The 27,268-nt window shown below is 36.1% G+C and overlaps 1 protein-coding gene across 15 annotated transcripts in view; it reads left to right on the forward strand.

Annotated features, from left to right (window-relative positions):
• LOC121369350 (RIMS-binding protein 2-like) overlaps positions 1 to 27,268 on the forward strand; it is a 228,093-nt gene that overhangs the window by 85,758 nt on the left and 115,067 nt on the right. For all 15 annotated transcript variants that reach the window (XM_041494356.1, XM_041494355.1, XM_041494365.1 and 12 more), the window contains exons 6-7: positions 15,715 to 15,834; positions 23,626 to 23,709. In XM_041494356.1, coding sequence (XP_041350290.1) covers positions 15,715 to 15,834; positions 23,626 to 23,709 — 204 coding nt within the window. The remainder of the gene's footprint in view (positions 1 to 15,714; positions 15,835 to 23,625; positions 23,710 to 27,268) is intronic.

Raw genomic sequence — 27,268 nt, forward strand, 5'->3', positions numbered from 1 at the left:
GATACTAACAAAACATCACAGTTGAACACTAACAAAACATCACAGTTGAATGAATACTAACAAAACATCACAGTTGAACACTAACAAAACATCACAGTTGAATGGATATTAACAAAATATCACAGTTTAACACTAACAAAACATCACAGCCAAATACTAGCAAAACATCACAGTTGAATGAATACTGATTAAACATCACAGTTGAACACTGACAAAACATCACAGCCAAATACTGACAAAACATCACAGTTGAATACTAACAAAACATCACAGTTGAATACTAACAAAATATCACAGTTGAATACTAACAAAACATCACAGCAGAATACTAGCAAAACATCACAGTTGAACACTAACAAAACATCACAGCCGAACACTAGCAAAACATCACAGTTGAATACTAACAAAACATCACAGTTGAATACTAACAAAACATCATAGTTGTATACTAATAAAACATCACAGTTGAATACTAACAAAACATCACAGCCAAATACTAGCAAAACATCACAGTTGAATACTAACAAAACATCACAGTTGAATACTAACAAAACATCAAAGTTGAATACTAACAAAACATCACAGCCAAACACTGATTAAAACAATCACTGTTGAACAAACAAATCATTGCAGCTGAATACTGATAAGGAAAAAACAAATCAAATTTGAACACTGACAAAACATCACAGATATGAACACAAAGACAACATCATAGCTGAATACTAATAAAACATCACAGTTGAATACTAACAAAACATCACAGATATGAACACAAAGACAACATCATAGCTGAATACTAATAAAACATCACAGTTGAATACTAACAAAACATCACAGATATGAACACAAAGACAACATCATAGCTAAATACTAATAAAATATCACAGTTGAATACTAACAAAACATCACAGATATGAACACAAAGACAACATCATAGCTGAATACTAATAAAACAGTAATGTATTAATAGTTATAAAACATTATAGCCAAATATGACAAAACATAACAGCTAAATATTGACAGATATTGAGGGGCTAACTAAGGGGTTAGTATCTTCATTTCATTTCATTTCAATTTATTTTCGTGCTTATATCCAATTAAGATTCACTGGGCACACACCTTAGCTATCTGAACCATCTGTCCAAGACAGAGGGTTAGTTAGTGGTTAGTAAAAGTAAATGAATTCTTCACACCATTACATACATTGATTAATCATGGCTATTTAGACAAACATTATTCAATGCAATATTTATGGACATTAAATACTTGCTTTTACTTGTTTCTATATAATGGTGGTAATAAAAATAGTGTGTAAATAATTTAAAAGGGTGTATATTCATGTCACTGGCTGTGGAGACAATATGACTTTTATCTGCTGATGGCTACCAGCTGTTCGTCAATATGCTTGTCAGTTTCCATTTTCTTTGTGAACCCACTTCGAGTATAACTGACAGGGAAATGGTCACTTGAGTAACTGACGTATTAACACTTTGTGAAGATATAGTCGGGTAATTGTCACTTGAGTAACTGACATATTAACACTTTGTGGTGATATAGTCGGGTAACTGACAGGGAAATGGTCACTTGAGTAACTGACGTATTAACACTTTGTGGTGATGTAGTCGGGTAATTGACAGGGAAATGGTCACTTGAGTAACTGACATATTAACACTTTGTGGTGATGTAGTCGGGTAATTGTCACTTGAGTAACTGATGTATTAACACTTTGTGGTGATGTAGTCGTCATTTGAGTAACTGACGTATTAACGCTTTGTGGTGATGTAGTCGGGTAATTGTCACTTGAGTAACAGATGTATTAAGACTTTGTGGTGATGTAGTCGGGTAATTGTCACTTTAGTAACTGACGTATTAACACTTTGTGGTGATGTAGTCAGGTAATTGAGGATGAATTCTGAAAGTGATAGTGACATCAATATCATTGTGTCATTAGTCTTTCTCAATGTGTCTTCTCTCATTCAGTTTTATTCCCACCAGTGCTGCACAACTGGTGTAACAAATGTCATGGTATATACTGTCCTGTCTGGGATCATGCATATAAAAGATCTTTTTTTGCTAATCAAAATATTTTGCCCCTAGGGTGGTGGCAGCATGTTTTGTCTTTCATGATTTAATTCTGTGTGGTCCTTAGTATATACCATGCTATATAGCATAAATAAAACTGTTCTGTGTGGTCCTTAGTATATACCTTGCTATATAACATAAATAAAACTGTTCTGTGTGGTCCTTAGTATATACCTTGCTATATAACATAAATAAAACTGTTCTGTGTGGTCCTTAGTATATACCTTGCTATATAACATAAATAAAAATGTTCTGGGTGCATCGTTAATTCTTTTCTTTCCTTTCTGTCATTCATTTACATGAATTTACAGTGAAATTTACAGTGGGTTGATAAAAATTAAAACACAGCTATAAGTACTGTAAATCATTAAATATTAGCAACTGTAAAAGTTAGATATTGTTACAAAAAAACAACCCATTAGTGCGGTCCTCATATTAGAAACTAAAAGAAATAAAATAATAAGCTTAAATTGTAGGATCAAGAAATAATATTTTTGACCAATTTTGTCATTATATGCAGCTTACAGAAAACTTAAATTTAATAGAAAATTGCTGTAATGTGCATTATAACTAACTATTGTTGTGTGCTGTCCTTTTCCTTTAATCAATAACCTGTAACCATTGCCCGTGTTCAGTTAATCACTGACAAAACAATCTAATAAATGGTTTCCGGAACGTCTCTTTAAAACAATCTAATAAACGGTTTCCGGAAGTTCTCTTTAAATTGAGCATCATGAAACCCTAGTGTCTTCTATGGCTTCACTAAAATTCACCAATATTTTATGCTCACTGACGTTTTCTGATATACACTGTATTGGCGGGTTCTTTCTGAGTTTCTTCCCCTATGGAATATTGCTTTAAGCTGGACTCCGATAATGCAGATATGATGGTGATGTACAATGTAGATGATTGAATTAAGTATTTTTTATTATGGATTAAATGTAGAGATTTTTCAGACAATGTTTTGTTGGGTTGTTTCTGAAGTGAACTAGCTGCCATGTGACCCTCACTTTAAAGAGCTTACAAGGTAGGATGTAGCTCAGTGGTAAAGCATTCGCCTGATGTGTGGTCGGGTCTAGGATCGATCCCCATCGGTGGGACCTTTGGGCTATGTCTGTTCCAGCCAGTGCACCATGCTGGTAGATATATTTTTGTAAACGGCTGTGGTATGTGCTATCCTGTCTATGTGATGATGCATATAAAAGATACCTTGTTACTAATGGAAAAATGTACTGGGTTTCCTCTTTATGTCAGAATTACCAAATGTTTAACATCCAATAGCTGATGATTAATAAATCAATGTGCTCTAGTGGTGTCATTAAACAAAATAATGTTTTTACCGAATGTGTGACATCTAATAGCGATGATAAAATAAATCAATGTGCTCTAGTTGTGTCATTAAATAAAACAAACTTTTTTACCAAATGTTTGACACCCAAAAGCCAATGATAAATAAATCAATGTGCTCTAGTGGTGTCTTTAAAGAAAACAATTTTTTAACTTTAAAAGAGTGCCTCGTCCATTTTCTGACATGTGAGAGATTCCTCTAAGAGCTGTGTTGTTCATTAACGTCGTCAGTATGAATAATAATTAGATTTCTTTTTCTAATGATACTACTTAATTCATATGCTTAATTTGGCTTTTGACACACTTGCTACTTTTGCCTGGCTTGTCCCCACCACCACACAAAACGGAGTTAGCCGCAAGACCAACCTGCCATCATTATAGACCTGGCAGTCGACAACTAATTGGGCAGCATTCATGAAAATGGCTTTGAGCAACTTTCTACATCAGAAAAATAATGAAGAGTCTTTTTATAGCTTTGCTGTTGCCCACATTGACAATTTGAAAGAAGAATTGGCAATATTTGTGGCTTTATGGTCCACATTGGAGGAAACATTCCACATGAACTGTTGGCCTGACAGCTCTCATCACTTCAGCGTGATACTAAAATAATTTGGTTTAATTTCCTCATAAAAGTGACATTCTAATGTTGTTTTTACAAGATAAACACTTGTAGAAGAATGAATGTATTTTTGTACAAGATGAACAATTGTTTTAGTTTAAGTACACCAGTGGGTGTAAATTGCTGATCTGTTAAACCTTGTCTATTCAGCCTGATACTAAAATAGTTTTTGCAATAATTTCTTTATGAACTTGGCATTTTAACGTGTTTTTAGGTTAAAATTTGTGGAATACTAGATGTCTGTTGTGTGAATTGAAAAACTAGAAATATCAAAGTTAGATGTCAACACTACACATACAGTTTGTAGCTTGATATTATATTAACAACTGAGGTATACAATATTTCAGGTGTAAATGTCACGTTTGTTTCTTCAGAATTACATCCTATATGGATCTATAATTTATTAGGTTGATCGTATTTTCTTAGACATGTTATAGTGTATCTTGTTATGTTTAGCCCAATTCTTGAGGTTATATTTTATTGCTTAAATACCGCATTTTCCATGTCTCTTAGAAAATATCATCCAATATATATAATCTCTTATTTAAGTCATTGTTTGTGTGTCTTTTAACCTCATTATTCGTGTATTTTTGAAAATATTCTACGTACCATATATAATCTCTTGTTGCTATGAGTATGATGACCGAGTGCCCTGACATTTCCATTTTATTAGAAAACTTCCTGTTTTTCTGTCTATTGTTTCTAATGATGTGCATTACATTTCCTCTTGTTGCCATGATAAGTGCAATCATATTTTCAATTTATTAGAAATCTGACCCATGAGCCGTATAATTTCATTCTTCAATTTAAAAAAAAAAAAAATTTCATTTTCAGTTTTTTCAATTTTTAAAGTTTATCTGTCTGATGAGTAACTTAATTCTTTGTGTTTCTTTAGTTTTCCGATTCTGTATACATTCCCTACAGATACAGATACAGATACATATACATTCCCTACATATACATATACATATACATATACAGATACACAGACACAGACACAGACACAGACACAGACACATACATACACACACACACACACACACATGTACATGTATCTGTATCTGTATGTATCTGTATCTGTACATGTATCTGTATCTGTATCTGTATGTATCTGTATCTGTATCTGTATCTGTATGTATCTGTATCTGTACATGTATCTGTATCTGTATCTGTATGTATCTGTATCTGTACATGTATCTGTATCTGTATGTATCTGTACATGTATCTGTATCTGTATGTATCTGTATATGTATATGTATATGTATATGTATCTGTATCTGTATCTGTATCTGTATCTGTATCTGTATCTGTATCATTCTTAAATTCTTATATACAGATACAGATACAGATACAGATACAAATACATACATAGACATAGACATAGACATAGACATAGACATAGACATACAGATACATATACATATACATATACATATACATATACATATACATATACATATATAGATACAGATACATAGACAGATACAGATACAGATACAGATACAGATACAGATACAGATACATAGACATAGACATACAGATACATATACAGATACATATACATATAGACAGATACAGATACAGATACATATACAGATACAGATACAGATACAGATACAGATACAGATACATACAGATACAGATACAGATACAGATACAGATACAGATACATGTACAGATACAGATACGTACAGATACAGATACATGTACAGATACAGATACATACAGATACAGATACATGTACAGATACAGATACATACAGATACAGATACATGTACAGATACAGATACATACAGATACAGATACATGTACAGATACAGATACAGATACATGTACAGATACAGATACATACAAATACAGATACATGTACAGATACAGATACATACAGATACAGATACATGTACAGATACAGATACATATAGATACATGTACAGATACAGATACATACAGATACAGATACATGTACAGATACAGATACATGTACAGATACAGATACATGTACAGATACAGATACATGTACAGATACAGATACATGTACAGATACATGTACACATACAGATACATACAGATACAGATACAGATACATACAGATACAGATACATGTATAGATACATACAGATACAGATACATGTACAGATACAGATACATACAGATACATATACAGATACATACAGATACAGATACATGTACAGATACAGATACATACAGATACATATACAGATACATACAGATACAGATACATGTACAGATACAGATACATATAGATACAGATACATGTACAGATACAGATACATACAGATACAGATACATGTACAGATACAGATACATGTACAGATACAGATACATGTACAGATACATGTACAGATACATGTACACATACAGATACATACAGATACAGATACAGATACATACAGATACAGATACATGTATAGATACATACAGATACAGATACATGTACAGATACAGATACATACAGATACAGATACATGTACAGATACAGATACATGTACAGATACAGATACATACAGATACAGATACATGTACAGATACATACAGATACAGATACATGTACAGATACAGATACATGTACAGATACATACAAATACAGATACATACAGTTACAGATACATGTACAGATACAGATACATACATATACAGATACATACAGATACAGATACATGTATACCCTAACTTCATATTTCTGAACAGATATTATTCATGTACTGGGGTGGGATGTGGCCCATGGTGAAGTGCTTGGCTGTTGCATGGTCGGTCGAAGATCAATCCCCATTGGTGGGCCCATTCGGCCAATTCTCATTCCAGCCAGTGCTCCACAACTGGTATAACAAAAGCTGTGGTATGTACTATACTGACTGTGGGTTGCTGTGCATAAAAGATCCTTTGTTCCTAATCAAAAAGAGTAGTCCTTGGAGTGGCGGTAGCAGGTTTCCTTTTTAATAATCTCTGTGGTCCACAACCATATGTCCAATGCCAAATAGCAGTAATTAAAATGTGTAGAGTAAACTTGAGAGCAACGTTAAATAAAACATTTCTTTCTTTCTATACATGTACTTGTCATGTATCATTAACGTAATGTTTTTAATACACATATTATTATCCAGTCTGCCGTGTTTAGACTGGTTTGTTGCTTGGGTAGTTTTTCTTAGGACTGTGCACACTAAAGATAACGTGATGCAAATATCGCCTCCTCCAACCAGTAGGAAATAATGTAAAGAATATTGAAAGCGTTTGCCTCAATAACTATTGCCATGCGACGTTTGGCTTTACAGAAATCACCCGGCATTTCCAATCTGGCCAATTTCCTGTTGCAGATTATCTTATAGGAAAAAATTGTTTAGAAAACGGTTGCATAAATTGCTTGATAATTCCGCAGAACTGTTCGAATATTGGATAAATGAGAGGAACCTGGAGTCGACGGTTGTAGTTTAACAAAGCACACACTAGCACAATTGATAATTACATAATGATCATTGCACTGAAGCTGTCTTTGTGGTTTTTACATTCTGAATGTTCTACTATGGCAGATTATGTCAAGTGAAGCTGTGTAGTGCATGTTGGGGACTGTCTGTATGTTGTAAATGCAGTAGCTTGTGCAGTGGAGTGGAGTGGTGGTTTTAAGGCATGGAGTTGTTTGGATTTTTTTTTATTATGTGGTTTTGTTTTATGTGTTTGGGTGTTTTTTTTGGTGCACTACCAATCCAACTGTCAGTAGAAATGAAAACAAAATTATCTGGAAGATGTCTGTCTGTCCATCTGTCTATGTCTGTCTGTCCATCTGTCTGTGTCATCCATTTGACTGTCTATATTGGTCCAGGGGCAGGATTTGACATTAGATAGCCGATAATTAATTAATCAATGTGCTCTAGTGGTGTCTTTAACCAAACCAACAACCCGTCTGTCTTACTGCTTGTTTGTTCACCTGTCTGTATATTTGTCTGCTTGCCTGTATGGTTCTGCCTTTGTCTGTCTTACTGCTTGTTTGTTCACCTGTCTGTATATTTGTCTGCTTGCCTGTATGGTTCTGCCTTTGTCTGTCTTACTGCTTGTTTGTTCACCTGTCTGTATATTTGTCTGCTTGCCTGTATGGTTCTGCCTTTGTCTGTCTTACTGCTTGTTTGTTCACCTGTCTGTATATTTGTCTGCTTGCCTGTATGGTTCTGCCTTTGTCTGTCTTACTGCTTGTTTGTTCACCTGTCTGTATATTTGTCTGCTTGCCTGTATGGTTCTGCCTTTGTCTGTCTTACTGCTTGTTTGTTCACCTGTCTGTATATTTGTCTGCTTGCCTGTATGGTTCTGCCTTTGTCTGTCTTACTACTTGTTTGTTCACCTGTCTGTATATTTGTCTGCTTGCCTGTATGGTTCTGCCTTTGTCTGTCTTACTGCTTGTTTGTTCACCTGTCTGTATATTTGTCTGCTTGCCTGTATGGTTCTGCCTTTGTCTGTCTTACTACTTGACTGTTCACCTGTCTGTATATTTGTCTGCTTGCCTGTATGGTTCTGCCTTTGTCAGGATCCAGCTCTGTTGGTAGACTGCTCACTTGAGGTGCTTTAGTCATAGGATCGAAACCCAGCACCAGACCACAACTCGTATATCAATGGCCATGGTATATGCTGTCTTGTCTGTGGGAAAGTGCATGTAAAACATCCCTTGCTGTTAATGGGAAAATGTAACAGGTTTCTTCTAAGACTATATGTCAAAATTACCATATGTTTGACATCCAATAGCCAATGATTAATAAATCAATGTGTTCTAGTGGTGTCTTTAAACAAAACAAACATTTTCACTGTGTAAAGCATGATTGGAAAATTTTGGGCTCAAAAATTACTCCAATAAACACATTAGATTAGAAATACAAAAAAGTTATTTATATCTAATATCGTAATTAATATTTGTAAAATATATAACATTTTATATTTGACCAGAGCATTCTTGGAAAGGAATTACTAAATGGCTGCACAAATGTCAGTTTATTAAAGGATGATTAAAAATGTATATCTAATGCTTAAATTGAGAACATTTACCTTCAAGTAACACTTTGTCACCTCTACGCCACACATTCCTGTAAACAGAATTACTAGCCGATATTGTATTGGTTGGTTTAATCGTGGGAGATGAGAAGGGATGATAGCGTCTCACGCATAACGTAGTATGAGGAGTTTCTCTCCTCACTAATCCACTTCAATATTCGCCATTTACACACTGATCATCCGAGATGGTTCACTAACTCCTAAATGTGACGCTCGGATCCAAAATTTGCTTTACTGCCAGAGCGTAATGGTCTAACATTCGTTGTGTCAATATTTAGGATTGATTTTGTCATAAATACTTGGCACAGAACAGAGGCAGATAAGATTGGTGTGTGGGTATTGGTTCTGAAGACAGACGTACAATTTGTTAATGGGGTCTTTGTATTGATGGAATAGCTGTGGTAATTGAGGCAGCGGAACAAGGTGAAAAGACAACTAGGCGTACCTGATAGCACATAAACGGGTTTGCATGTTATTGATTGATCTGCGGTACTGCTGCTAATACACTGCACTGCTCGGTAGGATCTCTTTTGGTACATTTCACCGCACAAAGTGCTTTCATTTTAGGAAATATGTGAAATAATTTGCGAATTTTCATAGTGCTTTTTGGCCAAATTAAGAGGATTATTTGAGCAATAATGAAGATTGACGGACAGAGTTAGAGGAAGTGTCACAACTTACATTTGCAGCAGCAGATTTCGTTGTTAGTTTTGAGTGAATGGCAAGAACTCTTGATTGCAGGACGGAAAGAGTACACCTTGGAGAACAACTTTGATTGATGGCTATAGATACTGTTGACTGGACTCTACCGGACTGTACTTGACTCTACCAGACTCTACTGGACTGTACCGGTGTCTGAACCTGGTCTTTAAAACAAGTCAACTGTCCGGAGATGACAGTTGTTATACATGGGAAAATGTGGCTATAACAGTCATACTTGAATCACTACAGAGATGTAACCTGGTCTTTAAAACAAGGAAAATGTCTGGAGTTGCCATGTGTTTGGGAAAATGTATCCATGAGAGTCATAGTTGAACTGCTATACAAATGTGAGCTGTCTGTGTACAAGAAGCAGTTCACAACAGGGCTGGACTTTTCTTAAAGTGGGTTTTATTTCGGTGTCAATATAGCTGAACGTTTATATTTGAGATGCAAGTAAGTCTTGGTATTTTGGGACAAAGTGTCATCAATCAAGATGGATATGAAATCTGTTCAAAGCATTTGTTGATTTCTTTGCACTTTTTAATCAAAGTATGTGAGATGTCAACTTAAAAGTGTAATGTTTTTTTATTGAACAAAATCAGAAGCTAGTTGGTATGTCTGTAATTCTGGAAGAACAGAACCTGCTGACACTACTTTTGATAGCAGTTTTGTTTTAACCAAATTAACAATTTGTGTTCAGAAGAACAATCATTAATGAAATGGACCTTCAGTGTCAGAAGCAGACTGGTGTAAAGTAATCTCTAAATAGCTTCTTCATTCACTTTAAACTTTGATTTTCTTTTCTGTTTTCTAACATATTGCTCACGTTCCTGTCCGCCAGTTGTGTAACCCATTTAACAGAGTGTAAATGCAGTTTAGCAGCATTACCGTATATTGCTGTCCTCTTTTTCTCTTCTCCGCCTGCTGTCTCTCATGATTGCCATCTTCCCATGGTCACTTGTGATAACGAGAAGGACAATTATTCCATTGTTTGATGGCTTGTTTATTGGATAACCGCTTATGTCATCATACGTCACTTGATGGATGGCTTGCTGTGACAGAATAACTCATGCTGTGATGATCGTTTTTACAAAGGAAGGAAAACTTTGTTACAATCACAACACGGATATGATAGGCTGTAACGAGTTTGTTAATATTAATATAATCTGTTATATGCATAAAACTAATTAATTTGAATGCAGTCATCGGCAACTGTGTTCAGACTTGAACTAGTTATTGGTGATGATATTTTAAAATGCTTTTTTCTAGCTGTGTTTACACTGGATGTTTTTCTGGATAAGCAGTGAGAAAACCTGGTTTGTTTTTTCTGATAAAAGACTGATAAAATGTGTTTCAGCTGTTCATGCCTGTGCTATGTGTGTTTCGAGCTGGACTGTATTGGATGGAAATTCTCTTCAGTTACTGATGCATGTATTCAACTACACTATATTCATCACGTCAGTATTGAATAAATCATGCAATCCCTCAATTCATTCTCGTATTGATTCCTTCCTGATTTCACACTTTAATTGTAAATGACAGCTCACTTGCTAACATTACAGAGCCCAATTGTAGTCTGACCCACTGTATGGCATGGTGGCAGGTGTTTAACTCAATCTATACATGGGAAACTGGCTTTTTAAAGAAACTGTCAAATAGTTAATGTCATCAGTCGTTTACGTCTTCACCTGAGACCTATATTTGTTTAGCAGAGATATACTTGTTCTATATCTTCACTAAATTACTGGAGTATGTCAGGATACCATTACTTTATATAGCAGAGATGTGAGTGCTAGCATTCAGAGAATTTAGTCTGTTAGCTTTCAGAGATTTGAGTCTGCTAGCATTCAGAGATTTGAATCTGCTAGCTTTCAGAGATTTGAGTCTGCTAGCATTCACAGACTTTAGTTTGCTAGCTTCCAGAGATTTGAGTCTGCTAGCATTCAGAGACTTTAGTCTGCTAGCTTTCAGAGATTTGAGTCTGCTAGCATTCAGAGACTCTAGTCTGCTAACTTTCAGAGATTTGAGTCTGCTAGCAATTGGAGATGTGAGTCTGCTGCAGTTCAGAGACGTGAGTGCTAGCATTCAGAGACTTTAGTCTGCTAGCTTATAGAGATTTGAGTCTGCTAGCAATTGGAGATGTGAGTCTGATAGCAATTGGAGATGTGAGTCTGCTACAGTTCAGAGACTTGAGTGCTAGCATTCAGAGATTTGAGTCTGCTGAATTTAGATATTTAAGCCTACTAGAGTTCAGAGATTCAAGTCTGCTAGAATTCAGAGATTAAAATCTACTAAAGTCCAAATATTTAAGTCTAATAATGTTCAGAGATTCAAGTCTGTTGTAATTCAGAGATTTAAGTCTGCTGAAGTTTAAGAGATTCAAGTCTGCTAGAGGTCAAATATTTGAGTCTGTTTGGAGATTCAAGTTTTCTGCAGTTCAGAGATTCAAGTCTGCTAGAGGTAAAATATTTGAGTCTGTTTGGAGATACAAGTTTTTTGCTGTTCAGAGATTCAAGTCTGCTAGAGTTCAGAGATTCAAGTCTGCTAGAGTTCAGAGATTCAAGTCTGCCAGAGTTCAGAGATTCAAGTCTGCTAGAGTTCAAAGAATCAGGTTTACTAGAGTTTGGAGATTTAAGTCTGCTTGAGTTAAGAGATTCAAGTTTGCTAGAGATACATAAGGATACTCTAGAACACTATTATCCTAGTAGTAGGATACTGATACGCCAAGGTATACATTAGGATGAATTGATGAAAGTATTCTTGTTTTGAAGTGGATGGTATTTGAGAGATTTGTGTGGAGGAATATAAACTGTGTTAACAGTTGTTAAGGAATTGTGTGTTCTGCTGTATGGGAGTTGAATCTCACTACTATGTGTTAGAAGACTCATGCTGTACAGATCATTTCTCTTCAGCGTGTACGGCCAGCAAAAACTCGTATCGAGACAATGATGCGGTTAATGCAGGTAGGACGTCTCACTGTTGGTAATCAATCTGTTACCATTTTACATGGATGCATGTAATAAGGAAAGTTTAACTTATTGCTTTCTGTTGATGTTGATAAATCTCTAGATAGCTTATATATTCTTCTTTTTTTTATTGATTTTAATACATTTTAACAGCATTTATAATGTCTTTTTCTTTTTTCTAATATATTTCATAATGGTTTATTTCTCTTTTTTCATTTTAATACATTTTGCAATGGTTTATATAAAAAAAAAAAAATTGAATACATTTTACATGGTTTATAAATGTTTAGTGTATTATAACTATATGCTGCTGTATTTTACTGTGATAATGAGTTGGTGCTGCTTTTATAAATGAAGGGATGTACACAATTATATTGATTTTCCAATTGTCATGGTTCATTGTAAATATTGCATGGTCTCTTGCACAGCAATATGGCTTCAAAAAGTTGCTATTTTCATTGAATAGTTAAAAAACAAGTCATTTGCAATTCTAAGTGTTGTTAAGTGTTGCTAAGAGTAACACTGTATACATTTATATATCATTTTTCAAAAGGATTATTATTAAAGGGGAAAGCTCGATGTTAAAGTGCTCTCCTGATGTATGGTCGGTCTAGGATCGATCCCCATCGGGTTTTCTCTCTAAGACTGTATGTTAGAATGATCCAATGTTTGACATCCAGTAGCCGATGATTAATAAATCAATGTTGTTGTTAAAGAAAACAAACTTTTAAAAGCATTATTATAATATAATAATCATCTTTTGTCTTTGTCTCAGTTTGTCTTGGGTGCGGGGGCGTCTATTTACTATTCTCTATTCTCTTGGTAAAGGAAACAAACAGTCATGTTAAATATATATATATATATATATATATATATAGCATCATTGATTTAGTATTTATGAGTCTGATGAAAAACAAATGTTTGCAATGGAACAGTCGTACAATCTCAAAAACCAGCAAGGTCATTTCACATTGAATTAAACAGTTGTTGTTCTAGCTCTTGATAAAGATCTTCACATATGATGAACTGAAATATGAAATATTTAAGAGACGAAAATTCCAGTGAAATGTAGACATGCAAGTAAAGGGAGATGTTAAAGAAATAACTAACTGAGAGTTGTAGAGAAAGTATTATGTCTCATCTGTCTTGTACCTGACATTGCATTAATCTGGAACCTTTGTCATAACAATACAAGAATGATCATGATACAGAATAGTTACTGTACACGCGGTTTGTGCATCAATTGTCTTTTATTCATGAGGCATTAGCTTGGATTTTGTTTCTTTGCTCCACAAGTATTATAGTAACATCATCCCTGTGTCATTATATATACACTGAAACCTGTCTGAACCAGATCAAACTGGGGACCTAATATTATAGTAACATCATTCCTGTGTCATTATATATACACTGAAACCTGTCTGAACCAGATCAAACTGGGGACCTAATATTTATACCATTTAGACACGATTGTTATAGAACTTAGAAAATTCAGGAACAATTAATTTGGCTGAATTTGACAGGGTTTGGTTAGACATGTTTTCCTGTATGACCACTATTGAATATAAGTTGACCAAAAATGTGAATGGGTGTAGTGACCAGACACATAGTGAAAATCTTGAAAGTGTTTCTCTACCAGTACCATCTGACTCCTGTAACTGTGGTACGGCCATCTACAGCAGAAATCAGACAGTATAAATCTTGCCAGTGCTGGTTTTAAATTTTCCTGTATGAAATTGTCAGAAGAAAATCTCCAGCCATCAATAGATGATACTGACTTAGATTGTATTCCACTGTGTGGATATACAGCTAGATAACTAGATACAACCAGACACAAAGAAATCTGTTGGTATTTTATGGCAGTACCAGTGCACTGGTTCCAGCTATAGACATCGTTAATTAAAGAATTTATTTAAGAGTTGAAGCAATTCAATTAGCAGTTAAGGAAATCAATTAGTGAGAGAGATTAGTCTGCATGCACAATAGGGGATTTCAGGGACAAATCAATTTAAGCAGCGGTAGGTACTAGTGGGGGTATAGTGGTAGGTACTAGTGGGGGTATAGTGGTAGGTACTAATGGGGTATAGTGGTAGGTACTAGTGGGGTATAGTGGTGGGTACTAGTGGGGTATAGTAGTAGGTACTAGTGGGGGTATAGTGGTAGGTACTAGTGGGGTATAGTGGTAGGTATTAGTGGACACAACGATCTACATGTATTTTATTGTGGACATTGATCATTACTAATGGGGGCTGCCGTGTGTTTGTGTGTGTGTGAAAGAGAGAGAGAGAGGGAGGGGGGAGGAGAGAGAGGGAAAGGGAGAGGAGAGAGTGAAAGGGAGAGAGAGAGAGTGTGTGTGTGTGTTTGTGTGTGTGTGTGTGTGTGTGTGTGTGTGTTTATTTGTGTTTGGTTTATAAGTGTTGCAATGCATGGGAAGTCATTAATGCAAGTCACCGTATTTCATGTGAACTGTCATTCAGATGCTAATTTAATTCACGCCAACTACCAATAATAAATATGATGAACTGTTCAGTTCTAAACTTAAATTTCTGGAACACTGTATTAACAAGTAGTCAAATGGAAAATAACTGACTTCCAGTTACTTAAGATTTTTAAATAGTGTCCCCTGTATATCAGGGGGTTTTTTTATACATTCGTCTTTGACAGATTGTATTATGGTATGACATTGTCTGTCCATCTGTCCGTCCATCCTTCTGAATGTCTGTCCATTCATAAAATTTTCGTTATTAGGAACATATCTTTCTTATCTGCACATTAAAGGAAATCTTTGTCCAAGCTATATCTTCCTTATCAATTCATATAGGGTCATCAAACCTTGCATGCCAATACAACTTGAGATGACAATGGGGTGTTGTGTACTATAAACTGCTTACCTTCGTTTGGTCGGTACTCTCATTTTCTTCTGTGATTAATTTCTCCTGTATTTTTCAGGTTGTCCAACAAATTGATCCAGAGCACACACGACAGCTCAAGGAACTTGAGGAAGCAAACAATGAACTAAAAGAGGAAGTCAAGAAACTAGACAGAGCACTGCAGCTCACTGACAACCTGGTGAGTTACTGTAGGTAGTTTTAGAGAAGATAGTAGTGCAACTCACTGACAACCTGCTGAGTTACTGTAGGTAGTTTTAGAGAAGATAGTACTGCAGCTCACTGACAACCTGGTGAGTTACTGTAGGTAGTTTTAGAGAAGATAGCGCAACAACTCAGTAACAATGAAGGCAGTTCTAGGGAAAATAGCTCTGAAACTCAATATCAATCATGTGAATTACTATAGGACATTTTAGTGAAAATACATGGAATTAATAAACAGCTAGGTGACTTATTGTAAGTAGTTTTAACCAATATATGATTATAACTCACAAACCATGTGGTGAGTAGATGTCTTTATAGTTTATGAGAAGATGTTTTTGCTCCGCATTTATTAAAAACAGGAAATTAACCTAAAGAATCCACTGAGTGGTATTGATCTCACAGGCTGGTGAACACGAGACGTGATTCACCATTTAATGTTATGTCATTACTCTAGATAACCCATATGTTACCATCAGGTCAGCACTGTGATGCAATGATTCACCATTTAATGTTATATCATTACTCTAAATAACCCATATGGTACCATCAGGTCAGCACTGTGATGCAATGATTCACCATTTAATGCTATGTCATTACTTTAGATAACCCATATGGTACCATCAGGTCAGCACTGTGATGCAATGATTCACCATTTAATGTTATGTCATTACTCTAGATAACCCATATGGTACCATCAGGTCAGCACTGTGATGCAATGATTCACCATTTAATGCTATGTCATTACTCTAGATAACCCATATGGTACCATCAGGTCAGCACTGTGATGCAATGATTCACCATTTAATGCTATGTCATTACTCTAGATAACCCATATGTTACCATCAGGTCAGCACTGTGATGCAATTTGATACATTTTGACGTAGAAACTTTGATCATGCAACAGTTCTGTTGAGATTTGTGGGACTAATTTCAATCATGGACCGAGACGACAAAGAGTCCATGTGTCAGGGTATTCGTGTCCAACTCCTACCTGCGGCAGTGACTTCATTAAGCGCACAGTGTGCTGCTCACTTGTGTGTTACTGAAGAATCACACTCATTAATGTGAACTGGATCTGGCTGTTTCCAGCTGTCTTGGTCGGTTATTTTGGGATGTTCAGTGACCTTGTCTGCATGATGTCTATAAAGAGAATATTTCACATTTTGCTTTATTGTCCTCGTTAGTTTTTTTAATAGCAGTGTGTAGGTTCAGAATAGAGGCACATGACGGGTTCATGTTGTCTGATTGGATGTTTTCCTGTTCCAATCAGTGCCTCATGACTGGTATATTAAAGGTATGTGCTGTCCTGTCTGTAGGAAAGTGCATATAAAAGATAACTTGCTATTAAAAGAAACATGTTTCAGGTTTCCTCTAAGACATGTTTGACATCCAGTAGTCAATGATTAATAAATCTGTGTGCTCTAGTGGTGTCATTTAAACAAAACAAACTTTAGTACATGACTATAAATATGTTTGTCAAGATGTTTATCTCACCCTCAGACCTGCACAATTTGCATGAACACTCATTTCATTCATGTACTGCTCGCACAAGTGAAATTTGCATTAATTCATTTTTCATTTACTATTTAAAATTAGGACATCATTTATGGGTTACACAAAAACAAAATGGGTTACTTGATTTGTTCTGCATGATGCATAGATGGGTTACACCAATTTTCAATCACCAGACATCAGAACCTCATAATCATATAACAGTAACCAAACCATTTTCAGCCATACTTTACTGAATAAGAAATTTTTACTAGAATTCTCTAGTGCAAGATATGCATATTAGAATATATTTGATGGATTTCATTCGAAGACTTAATGGAGAAAAGATTAAAGTGTCCCACTGTGTCTAATGTAGAAGCAATGTATGTTCTATACATCTGACTATAGTGTCAAGAACTATAATGCGATAAAACTTTAAATGTCAAGCTACATGTACTGTAAAATTATTTGAAATGTCAGAGTACTGTGTAGTTATTGAACCTGTCTAAAAGACTAGTCCACGAGATAATAGTGAAGCACAACAAAGGGTTTGGCTGCTGTGAAAGGACAACAATTGCAGTTATGGATTACACCAGTACTACTTACAGTGGAGAATAATCAATACCTTTCTGACACCTGTTTTCATCGATCCGGCGTCTGACATAACTTGCTCATTTGTGAACAACAAAGCCAACAGACCTTAATTAGCATGCTGGTTTAACCTTCAGGTTCAGGGCTGGTAGGTACTGAGTTCATATCTCAGTAGCAGCAATAACCAAGATTTATTTTTAATGGTTCAGCAGGTAGGTGTAGGATGACTACACCAACTTTTCTCTCAGTAACAACTAACCACTATGACACATGGTCTAGCAGATAGCACAGCAGATCTAATAATGACACATGGTCTAGCAGATAGCACAGCAGATCTAATAATGACACATGGTCTAGCAGATAGCACAGCAGATCTAATAATGACACATGGTCTAGCAGATAGCACAGCAGATCTAATAATGACACATGGTCTAGCAGATAGCACAGCAGATCTAATAATGAAAACTGTTTGAAGAGCGTCATTAATTACTCGCCTAACTTAGATTATGGGGAGCCATTTAAGATACTACTATATTGAGCACTGATATTTAACTTTAATCTTTTTGTAGTACCTTTTCTCACTAGTCTTGAGGGAGTAATGGGGAGCCTGAGTGATAGCTCCCCTTAAATGGCTACATGTATGTCTCCCACAGGTTGCTGAGGTGTGGAAGGAAGAAAGGAAATGGTTTATTTAACGATGCACTCAATACATTTTATTTATGGTTATATGGCGTCAGACATATGGTTAAGTACCACACATCTATTGAGAGAGGAAACCTGCTGTCGCCACTTCATCGGCTACTCTTTTCGAGGGATCTTTTATATGCACCATCCCACAGACAGGGTAGTACATACCACATGCTTTTATATACCAGTCGTGGTGCACTGGCTGGAATGAGAAATAGCCCAATGGGCGCACCAACAGGGATCAATCCCAGACCAAGCGCACATTGAGCAGGCACTTTACCACTGGGCTACGTCCAGTCCAAGTAGCTGAGGTGTATACCCAGGACAGAATACTTGAACCGTAATTGGATGTAAGCCTGGAAATAAATTTAAAATGAAATGAAACGAAGCTACATTTTGGAGGTTTGTAAAGAAAACCAGCCTTGGTCGTGTTGTAGTTAAGCCATCAGACATAAGGCTGGTAGGTACTGGGTTCACAGCCCAGTACGGGCTCCCACCTAGTGCAAGTTTTTACAACCAACACCCTTTTCTCTCTCATTAATTATTAACATCTAACAACTAGCAACTAACCTACTGTCTTGGACAGACAGTCCAGATAGCTGAGGTATGTGTGCCTAGGACACCTTAATTGGATATAAGCACAGAAATAAGTTGAAATGAAATGTAAAGAAAGATCTGGATGAGCTGATTGCTAATAAGTAGTTTTTATTGTAATTCCTCTTAAAATATCACACACCATTATTTACGTCATTTTGTTTTATTACACTGTCTGATTCCACCCAGAACTATTTTGAAAATATTACGAGATGTTCAATTTTATCTGAAGTTTTAATATACTTACCTATAATATTTATATATGTTCCAATTACCAAATGGTTGACATCCAACAGCCGGTGATTAATAAATGAATGTGCTCTAGTGGTGTCGTTAAACAAAACAAATATTCATTCATTCATTCATTCATTCATTCATTCATTCATTCATTCATTCATTCATTCCCAATGGATTCAGTGTGGTGACACATACGTTATACGTTATATGTTAATGTGGTTGCGTGCAACCTGCTGCTGACATCCCCTGAGCATCTCATCAACCAGCATACCAGAACCATGTAAATGTTGACAATCCCTCCACGCCACCACGCTCGGCTGACGGACTGGTCTTTAGTTAACCATTGATCTTCATGGTAATCACCGCATCCCACATGATTGATTAAACAATCTGTTTTGCCTTTCAATGCACTGTAATGGCTGCAGTCGAGTTCTCTAAGTGTTCACTACAGAAAGCAGAAAATAGCCTGGACTCATGAACAATTAACTAATTATGGAGAAAATAATGAAATAATATCACGGCGTTTCAACCCCATGTATTATTCTTCTCACAGCAGTGGTCACATTCAAACGACTTGTTATTGAATTTAGAAAATTATATTAAAAATAGACTGTTGATTGCAGATTCATATTTTCTCTGAATGATTGTAGTTCTAAATTAAGACACTTAACAATAGAAACAAGAGCCAAACATGAAGCAGATAACGATGTGATGCTATTTGTAAGGTGTATCACTATTTGTAAGGTGTATCGCTATTTGTAAGGGTTTATCGCTATTTGTAAGGTGTATCACTATTTGTAAGGGTTATCACTATTTGTAAGGTGTATCACTATTTGTAAGGTGTATTGCTATTTGTAAGGGTTTATCACTATTTGTAAGGGTTATCACTATTTGTAAGGGTTTATCGCTATTTGTAAGGGTTTATCACTATTTGTAAGGTGTATCGCTATTTGTAAGGTGTATCGCTATTTGTAAGGGTTTATTACTATTTGTAAGGTGTATCACTATTTGTAAGGTGTATCGCTATTTGTAAGGTGTATCGCTATTTGTAAGGGTTTATCGCTATTTGTAAGGTGTATCGCTATTTGTAAGGGTTTATCACTATTTGTAAGGGTTTATCGCTATTTGTAAGGGTGTATCGCTATTTGTAAGGGTTTATCACTATTTGTAAGGGTTTATCACTATTTGTAAGGTGTATCGCTATTTGTAAGGGTTTATCGCTATTTGTAAGGGTTTATCGCTATTTGTAAGGGTGTATCGCTATTTGTAAGGGTTTATCACTATTTGTAAGGGTTTATCACTATTTGTAAGGGTTTATCGCTATTTGTAAGGGTTTATCGCTATTTGTAAGGTGTATCGCTATTTGTAAGGGTTTATCACTATTTGTAAGGGTTTATCACTATCTGTAAGGTGTATCGCTATTTGTAAGGGTTTATCACTATTTGTAAGGGTTTATCACTATTTGTAAGGTGTATCGCTATTTGTAAGGTGTATCACTATTTGTAAGGGTTTATCGCTATTTGTAAGGGTTTATCACTATTTGTAAGGTGTATCGCTATTTGTAAGGGTTTATCGCTATTTGTAAGGGTTTATCACTATTTGTAAGGTGTATCGCTATTTGTAAGGGTTTATCGCTATTTGTAAGGTGTATTGCTATTTGTAAGGTGTATCACTATTTGTAAGGTGTATCGCTATTTGTAAGGTTTATCGCTATTTGTAAGGGTTTATCACTATTTGTAAGGTGTATCGCTATTTGTAAGGTGTATTGCTATTTGTAAGGTGTATCGCTATTTGTAAGGGTTTATCACTATTTGTAAGGTGTATCGCTATTTGTAAGGGTTTATCGCTATTTGTAAGGTGTATCACTATTTGTAAGGTGTATCGCTATTTGTAAGGGTTTATCACTATTTGTAAGGTGTATCGCTATTTGTAAGGGTTTATCGCTATTTGTAAGGTGTATCGTTATTTGTAAGGGTTTATCACTATTTGTAAGGGTTTATTGCTATTTGTAAGGGTTTATCGCTATTTGTAAGGTGTATCGCTATTTGTAAGGGTGTATCGCTATTTGTAAGGGTTTATCGCTATTTGTAAGGTGTATCGCTATTTGTAAGGGTTTATCGCTATTTGTAAGGGTTTATCACTATTTGTAAGGTGTATCGCTATTTGTAAGGGTGTATCGCTATTTGTAAGGGTTTATCACTATTTGTAAGGTGTATCGCTATTTGTAAGGGTTTATCGCTATTTGTAAGGGTTTATCGCTATTTGTAAGGTGTATCGCTATTTGTAAGGGTTTATCACTATTTGTAAGGGTTATCACTATTTGTAAGGTGTATCGCTATTTGTAAGGTGTATCGCTATTTGTAAGGGTTTATCGTTATTTGTAAGGGTTTATCACTATTTGTAAGGGTTATCACTATTTGTAAGGGTTTATCACTATTTGTAAGGTGTATTGCTATTTGTAAGGGTTTATCGATATTTGTAAGGGTTTATCACTATTTGTAAGGTGTATCGCTATTTGTAAGGTGTATCGCTATTTGTAAGGGTGTATCGCTATTTGTCAGGGTTTATCGCTATTTGTAAGGGTTTATCGCTATTTGTAAGGTTTATCGCTATTTGTAAGGGTTTATCACTATTTGTAAGGTTTATCGTTATTTGTAAGGGTTTATCGCTATTTGTAAGGGTTTATCGCTATTTGTAAGGTGTATCGCTATTTGTAAGGTGTATCGTTATTTGTAAGGGTTTATCACTATTTGTAAGGGTTTATCGCTATTTGTAAGGGTTTATCACTATTTGTAAGGGTTTATCGCTATTTGTAAGGTGTATCGTTATTTGTAAGGGTTTATCACTATTTGTAAGGTGTATCGCTATTTGTAAGGGTTTATCGTTATTTGTAAGGGTTTATCGCTATTTGTAAGGGTTATCACTATTTGTAAGGGTTTATCACTATTTGTAAGGGTTTATCGTTATTTGTAAGGGTTTATCGCTATTTGTAAGGGTTATCACTATTTGTAAGGGTTTATCGCTATTTGTAAGGGTTATCACTATTTGTAAGGGTTTATCGCTATTTGTAAGGGTTTATCACTATTTGTAAGGGTTTATCGCTATTTGTAAGGTTTATCGCTATTTGTAAGGGTTTATCGCTATTTGTAAGGTTTATCGCTATTTGTAAGGGTTTATCGCTATTTGTAAGGTTTATCACTTTTGTAAGGGTTTATCACTATTTGTAAGGTTTATCGCTATTTGTAAGGTGTATCGCTATTTGTAAGGTTTATCGCCATTTGTAAGGGTTTATCGCTATTTGTAAGGTTTATCGCCATTTGTAAGGTTTATCGCTATTTGTAAGGTTTATCACCATTTGTAAGGGTTTATCGTTATTTGTAAGGTTTATCGCCATTTGTAAGGTTTATCGCTTGACAGTTGATAGTAGGAAAGGGAGATAATCATATGATGCTACTGTCAGGTAACATTGGATGTTGATACAAAGGGAGATAATGACATGTTGGTATTGTTGATATATTGGAAGGTAATAAAGTGACTATCATCATAGCTATGACTGGTACATACAAAGGGAGGTAATAATGTAATGGTATTGTCAAAATGTTATCATTGGGTAGTGATAGAGAGGAAATAAAGGAAGATAATGCTGTATCTTACTGTTAGCAGGACTTCTAGGATTTTTACAAAATCCACTAGCCATGGGATCAGTCATTTTAAAATTTTACTAGCCACAATTAAAAATTCACTAGCTCTTCTTTACAAAATACAATTTTACTGCCAATAATAATTGGATATGTTACCTAAAGAGGAAGATAGAGATTAAAAACACTAAGATTGGGGGGGTGGATGTGGGGGCAGTATATTAATATTTACCAAATAGACTTAAATGCAGCATTTAACAACTTTTTTTCACTAGCCATCGGGCATGGCAATAGTCGTTATTTACAAGCCCAACATTGAATATAACTAGCCATGGGAGTGGGGCTACCATAATCTAGAAGCTTTGACTGTTAGATTGTTATAACTGATGATCTACAAAAGAGTAACAGAAAGGGAGATAATGATGCATTTAAGTTGTGTCACTATTACCAGTGATTGATAGAACTAAATGTGTGGTATTGATGTAATCATAATCTCAATAGATATGTTATATTTATCCTTCTTGTTGTAGAAAACTGATCTCCGTGCTAAAGAAGAAGAATGTGAAGTTTTGCACAAAACAATACAACAGCAGCGGCTTCACACTGAGGAATTGGTGAGTACAGTATAAACAACATACTTACAATACAACAGTGACTACTCTCTGGTGAGTACAGTATAAATATATACAATACAACAATGACTATACACTGGTGAGTACAGTACAAACAACATACATACAATACACCAGTGACTATACACTGGTGAGTACAGTACAAACAACATACATGTAATACAACAGTGACTATACACTGGTGAGTACAGTACAAACAACATATATGCAATACAACAGTATAGTCACTGGTGAGTACAGTACAAACAACATACATGCAATACAACAGTGACTATACACTGGTGAGTACAGTACAAACAACATACATGCAATACAACTGACTATACACTGGTGAGTACAGTACAAACAACATACATGCAATACAACAGTGACTATACACTGGTGAGTACAGTACAAACAACATACATGCAATACACCAGTGACTATACACTGGTGACTACAGTACAAACAACATACATGCAATACACCAGTGACCATATCACTGGTGAGTACAGTACAAACAACATACATGTAATACACCAGTGACTATACACTGGTGAGTACAGTACAAACAACATACATGCAATACAACAGTGACTATACACTGGTGAGTACAGTACAAACAACATGCATGCAATACAACAGTGACTATACACTGGCGAGTACAGTACAAACAACATACATGCAATACAACAGTGACTATACATTGGTGAGTACAGTACAAACAACATACACAACATACATGCAATACAACAGTGACTATACACTGGTGAGTACAGTACAAACAACATACATTCAATACAACAGTGACTATACACTGGTGAGTACAGTACAAACAACATACACAACATACATCTAATACAACAGTGACTATACACTGGTGAGTACAGTACAAACAACATACATACATACAATACAACAGTGACTATATACTGAAGAATTGCTGAATACAGTATAAATAACATACATAAAATACAACAGTAACTAGTACACACTGAGAATTGGTGATTACAGTATAAACAACATGTACTATACAGTAGTGACTACTCTGAGGAATTGGTAAGTACAGTATAAAGAACATATATAAAATGCAAGAGTGACACACTGAGGAATTGGTGGGTGCAGTATTAACAACATACATGTACACCAATAACTACTGCCAAAATATGAGGGATACCTAGAATACTTGCCAGGCTACATGCATGTTCCTGTGATCAGTCATTTTGAAATACAATGTTATTAGTTGGTGGTGCATAAGATTTTAATGGCTCAAAATGTCATAACAGGCTGAGTTTTCATTTGTCAGTAATCAAGAGCTTGCTGATACATGTTCTATAGTATCACAAATTTAGTAATTATGATCAATGGTCTATGGCATGGGCGTACGACCCGTGGGGGGGGGGGGCAGGGGGGGCAATTGCCCCCCAAATTCGGGCAAAACAGTGGGGAAAATTCGGGCAGTTTTTATCTGGGTAAAATTTCGGGCAAATCAACCCCTCCAGCCCCCCTAAATCAAAGAGTCCCCATACGCCCATGGTCTATGGTGTCACATATAGTAACTGAGACATAGTCACATATATAATAAATATGACACATAGTCCATAATGTCACATATGTAATAATTGACACATGGTCAATAGTGTCACATATGTAATAACTGACGCATGGTCTTTAATGGCATATATGTAATAACTGGCACATGGTCTATAGTGACACATATGTAATAACTGACACATGGTCATAGTGTCACATATGTAATAATTGACACATGGTCAGTAGTGTCACATATGTAATAATTGACGCATGCTCTATAGTGTTATAATATAAAAACTATGATACATGGCCTATAGTGTCACATTAGCAGCAAGGGATCTTTTATATGTGTGTTCCCACAAACAGGAAAGCACATATGGCCTTTGATATACCAGTTGTGGGGCACTGATTGGGATGGGAAATCCCCAATCCCATAATGGGCCCACCAAGGGTATTTGATTTTTTGACTGAATCATCTCAGGCCAGTACTGTACTGAGTTAGATGTCACCACCATGTTCTGTAGTGTCACCCAGTGACTGAATCATCTCAGGCCAGTACTGTATCATGTTCTGTAGTGTCACCCAGTGACTGAATCATCTCAGGCCAGTACTGTACCATGTTCTGTAGTGTCACCCAGTGACTGAATCATCTCAGGCCAGTACTGTACCATGTTCTGTAGTGTCAGTGACTGAATCATCTCAGACCAGTACTGTATCATGTTCTGTAGTGTCACACAGTGACTGAATCATCTCAGGCCAGTACTGTACTGAGTTAGATGTCACCACCATGTTCTGTAGTGTCACACAGTGACTGAATCATCTCAGGCCAGTACTGTACCATGTTCTGTAGTGTCACCCAGTGACTGAATCATCTCAGGCCAGTACTGTACCATGTTCTGTAGTGTCAGTGACTGAATCATCTCAGACCAGTACTGTATCATGTTCTGTAGTGTCACACAGTGACTGAATCATCTCAGGCCAGTACTGTACCATGTTCTGTAGTGTCACCCAGTGACTGAATCATCTCAGGCCAGTACTGTACCATGTTCTGTAGTGTCAGTGACTGAATCATCTCAGACCAGTACTGTATCATGTTATGTAGTGTCACACAGTGACTGAATCATCTCAGGCCAGTACTGTACCATGTTCTGTAGTGTCACACAGTGACTGAACCATCTCAGGCCAGTACTGTACTGAGTTAGATGTCACCACGATGTTCTGTAGTGTCACCCAGCGACTGAATCATCTCAGGCCAGTACTGTACTGAGTTAGATGTCACCACCATGCTCTGTAGAGTCACCTAGTGTCTTAATCCTCTTAGGCCAGTACTGTACCATGTTCTGTAGTGTCACACAGTGACTGAATCATCTCAGGCCAGTACTGTACCATGTTCTGTAGTGTCACCCAGTGACTGAATTATCTCAGGCCAGTACTGTACTGAGTTAGATGTCACCACCATGTTCTGTAGTGTCACCCAGTGTCTGAATCATCTTAGGCCAGTACTGTACTGAGTTAGATGTCACCACCATGTTCTGTAGTGTCACCCAGTGTCTGAATCATCTCAGGCCAGTACTGTACCATGTTCTGTAGTGTCACACAGTGACTGAATCATCTCAGGCCAGTACTGTACCATGTTCTGTAGTGTCACACAGTGACTGAATCATCTCAGGCCAGTACTGTACCATGTTCTGTTGTGTCACACAATGACTGAATCATCTCAGGCCAGTACTGTACTGAGTTAGATGTCACCACCATGTTCTGTAGTGTCACCCAGCGACTGAATCATCTCAGGCCAGTACTGTACTGAATTAGATGTCACCACCATGTTCTGTAGTGTCACCCTGTGTCTGAATCATCTCAGGCCAGTACTGTACTGAGTTAGATGTCACCACCATGTTCTGTAGTGTCACCCTGTGTCTGAATCATCTCAGGCCAGTACTGTACTGTATCATGTTCTGTAGTGTCACACAGTGACTGAATCATCTCAGGCCAGTACTGTACCATGTTCTGTAGTGTCACCCAGTGACTG

Source organism: Gigantopelta aegis, chromosome 3 (genome assembly GCF_016097555.1).
Source record: "Gigantopelta aegis isolate Gae_Host chromosome 3, Gae_host_genome, whole genome shotgun sequence".
NCBI classification, from domain to species: Eukaryota; Metazoa; Mollusca; class Gastropoda; order Neomphalida; family Peltospiridae; genus Gigantopelta; species Gigantopelta aegis.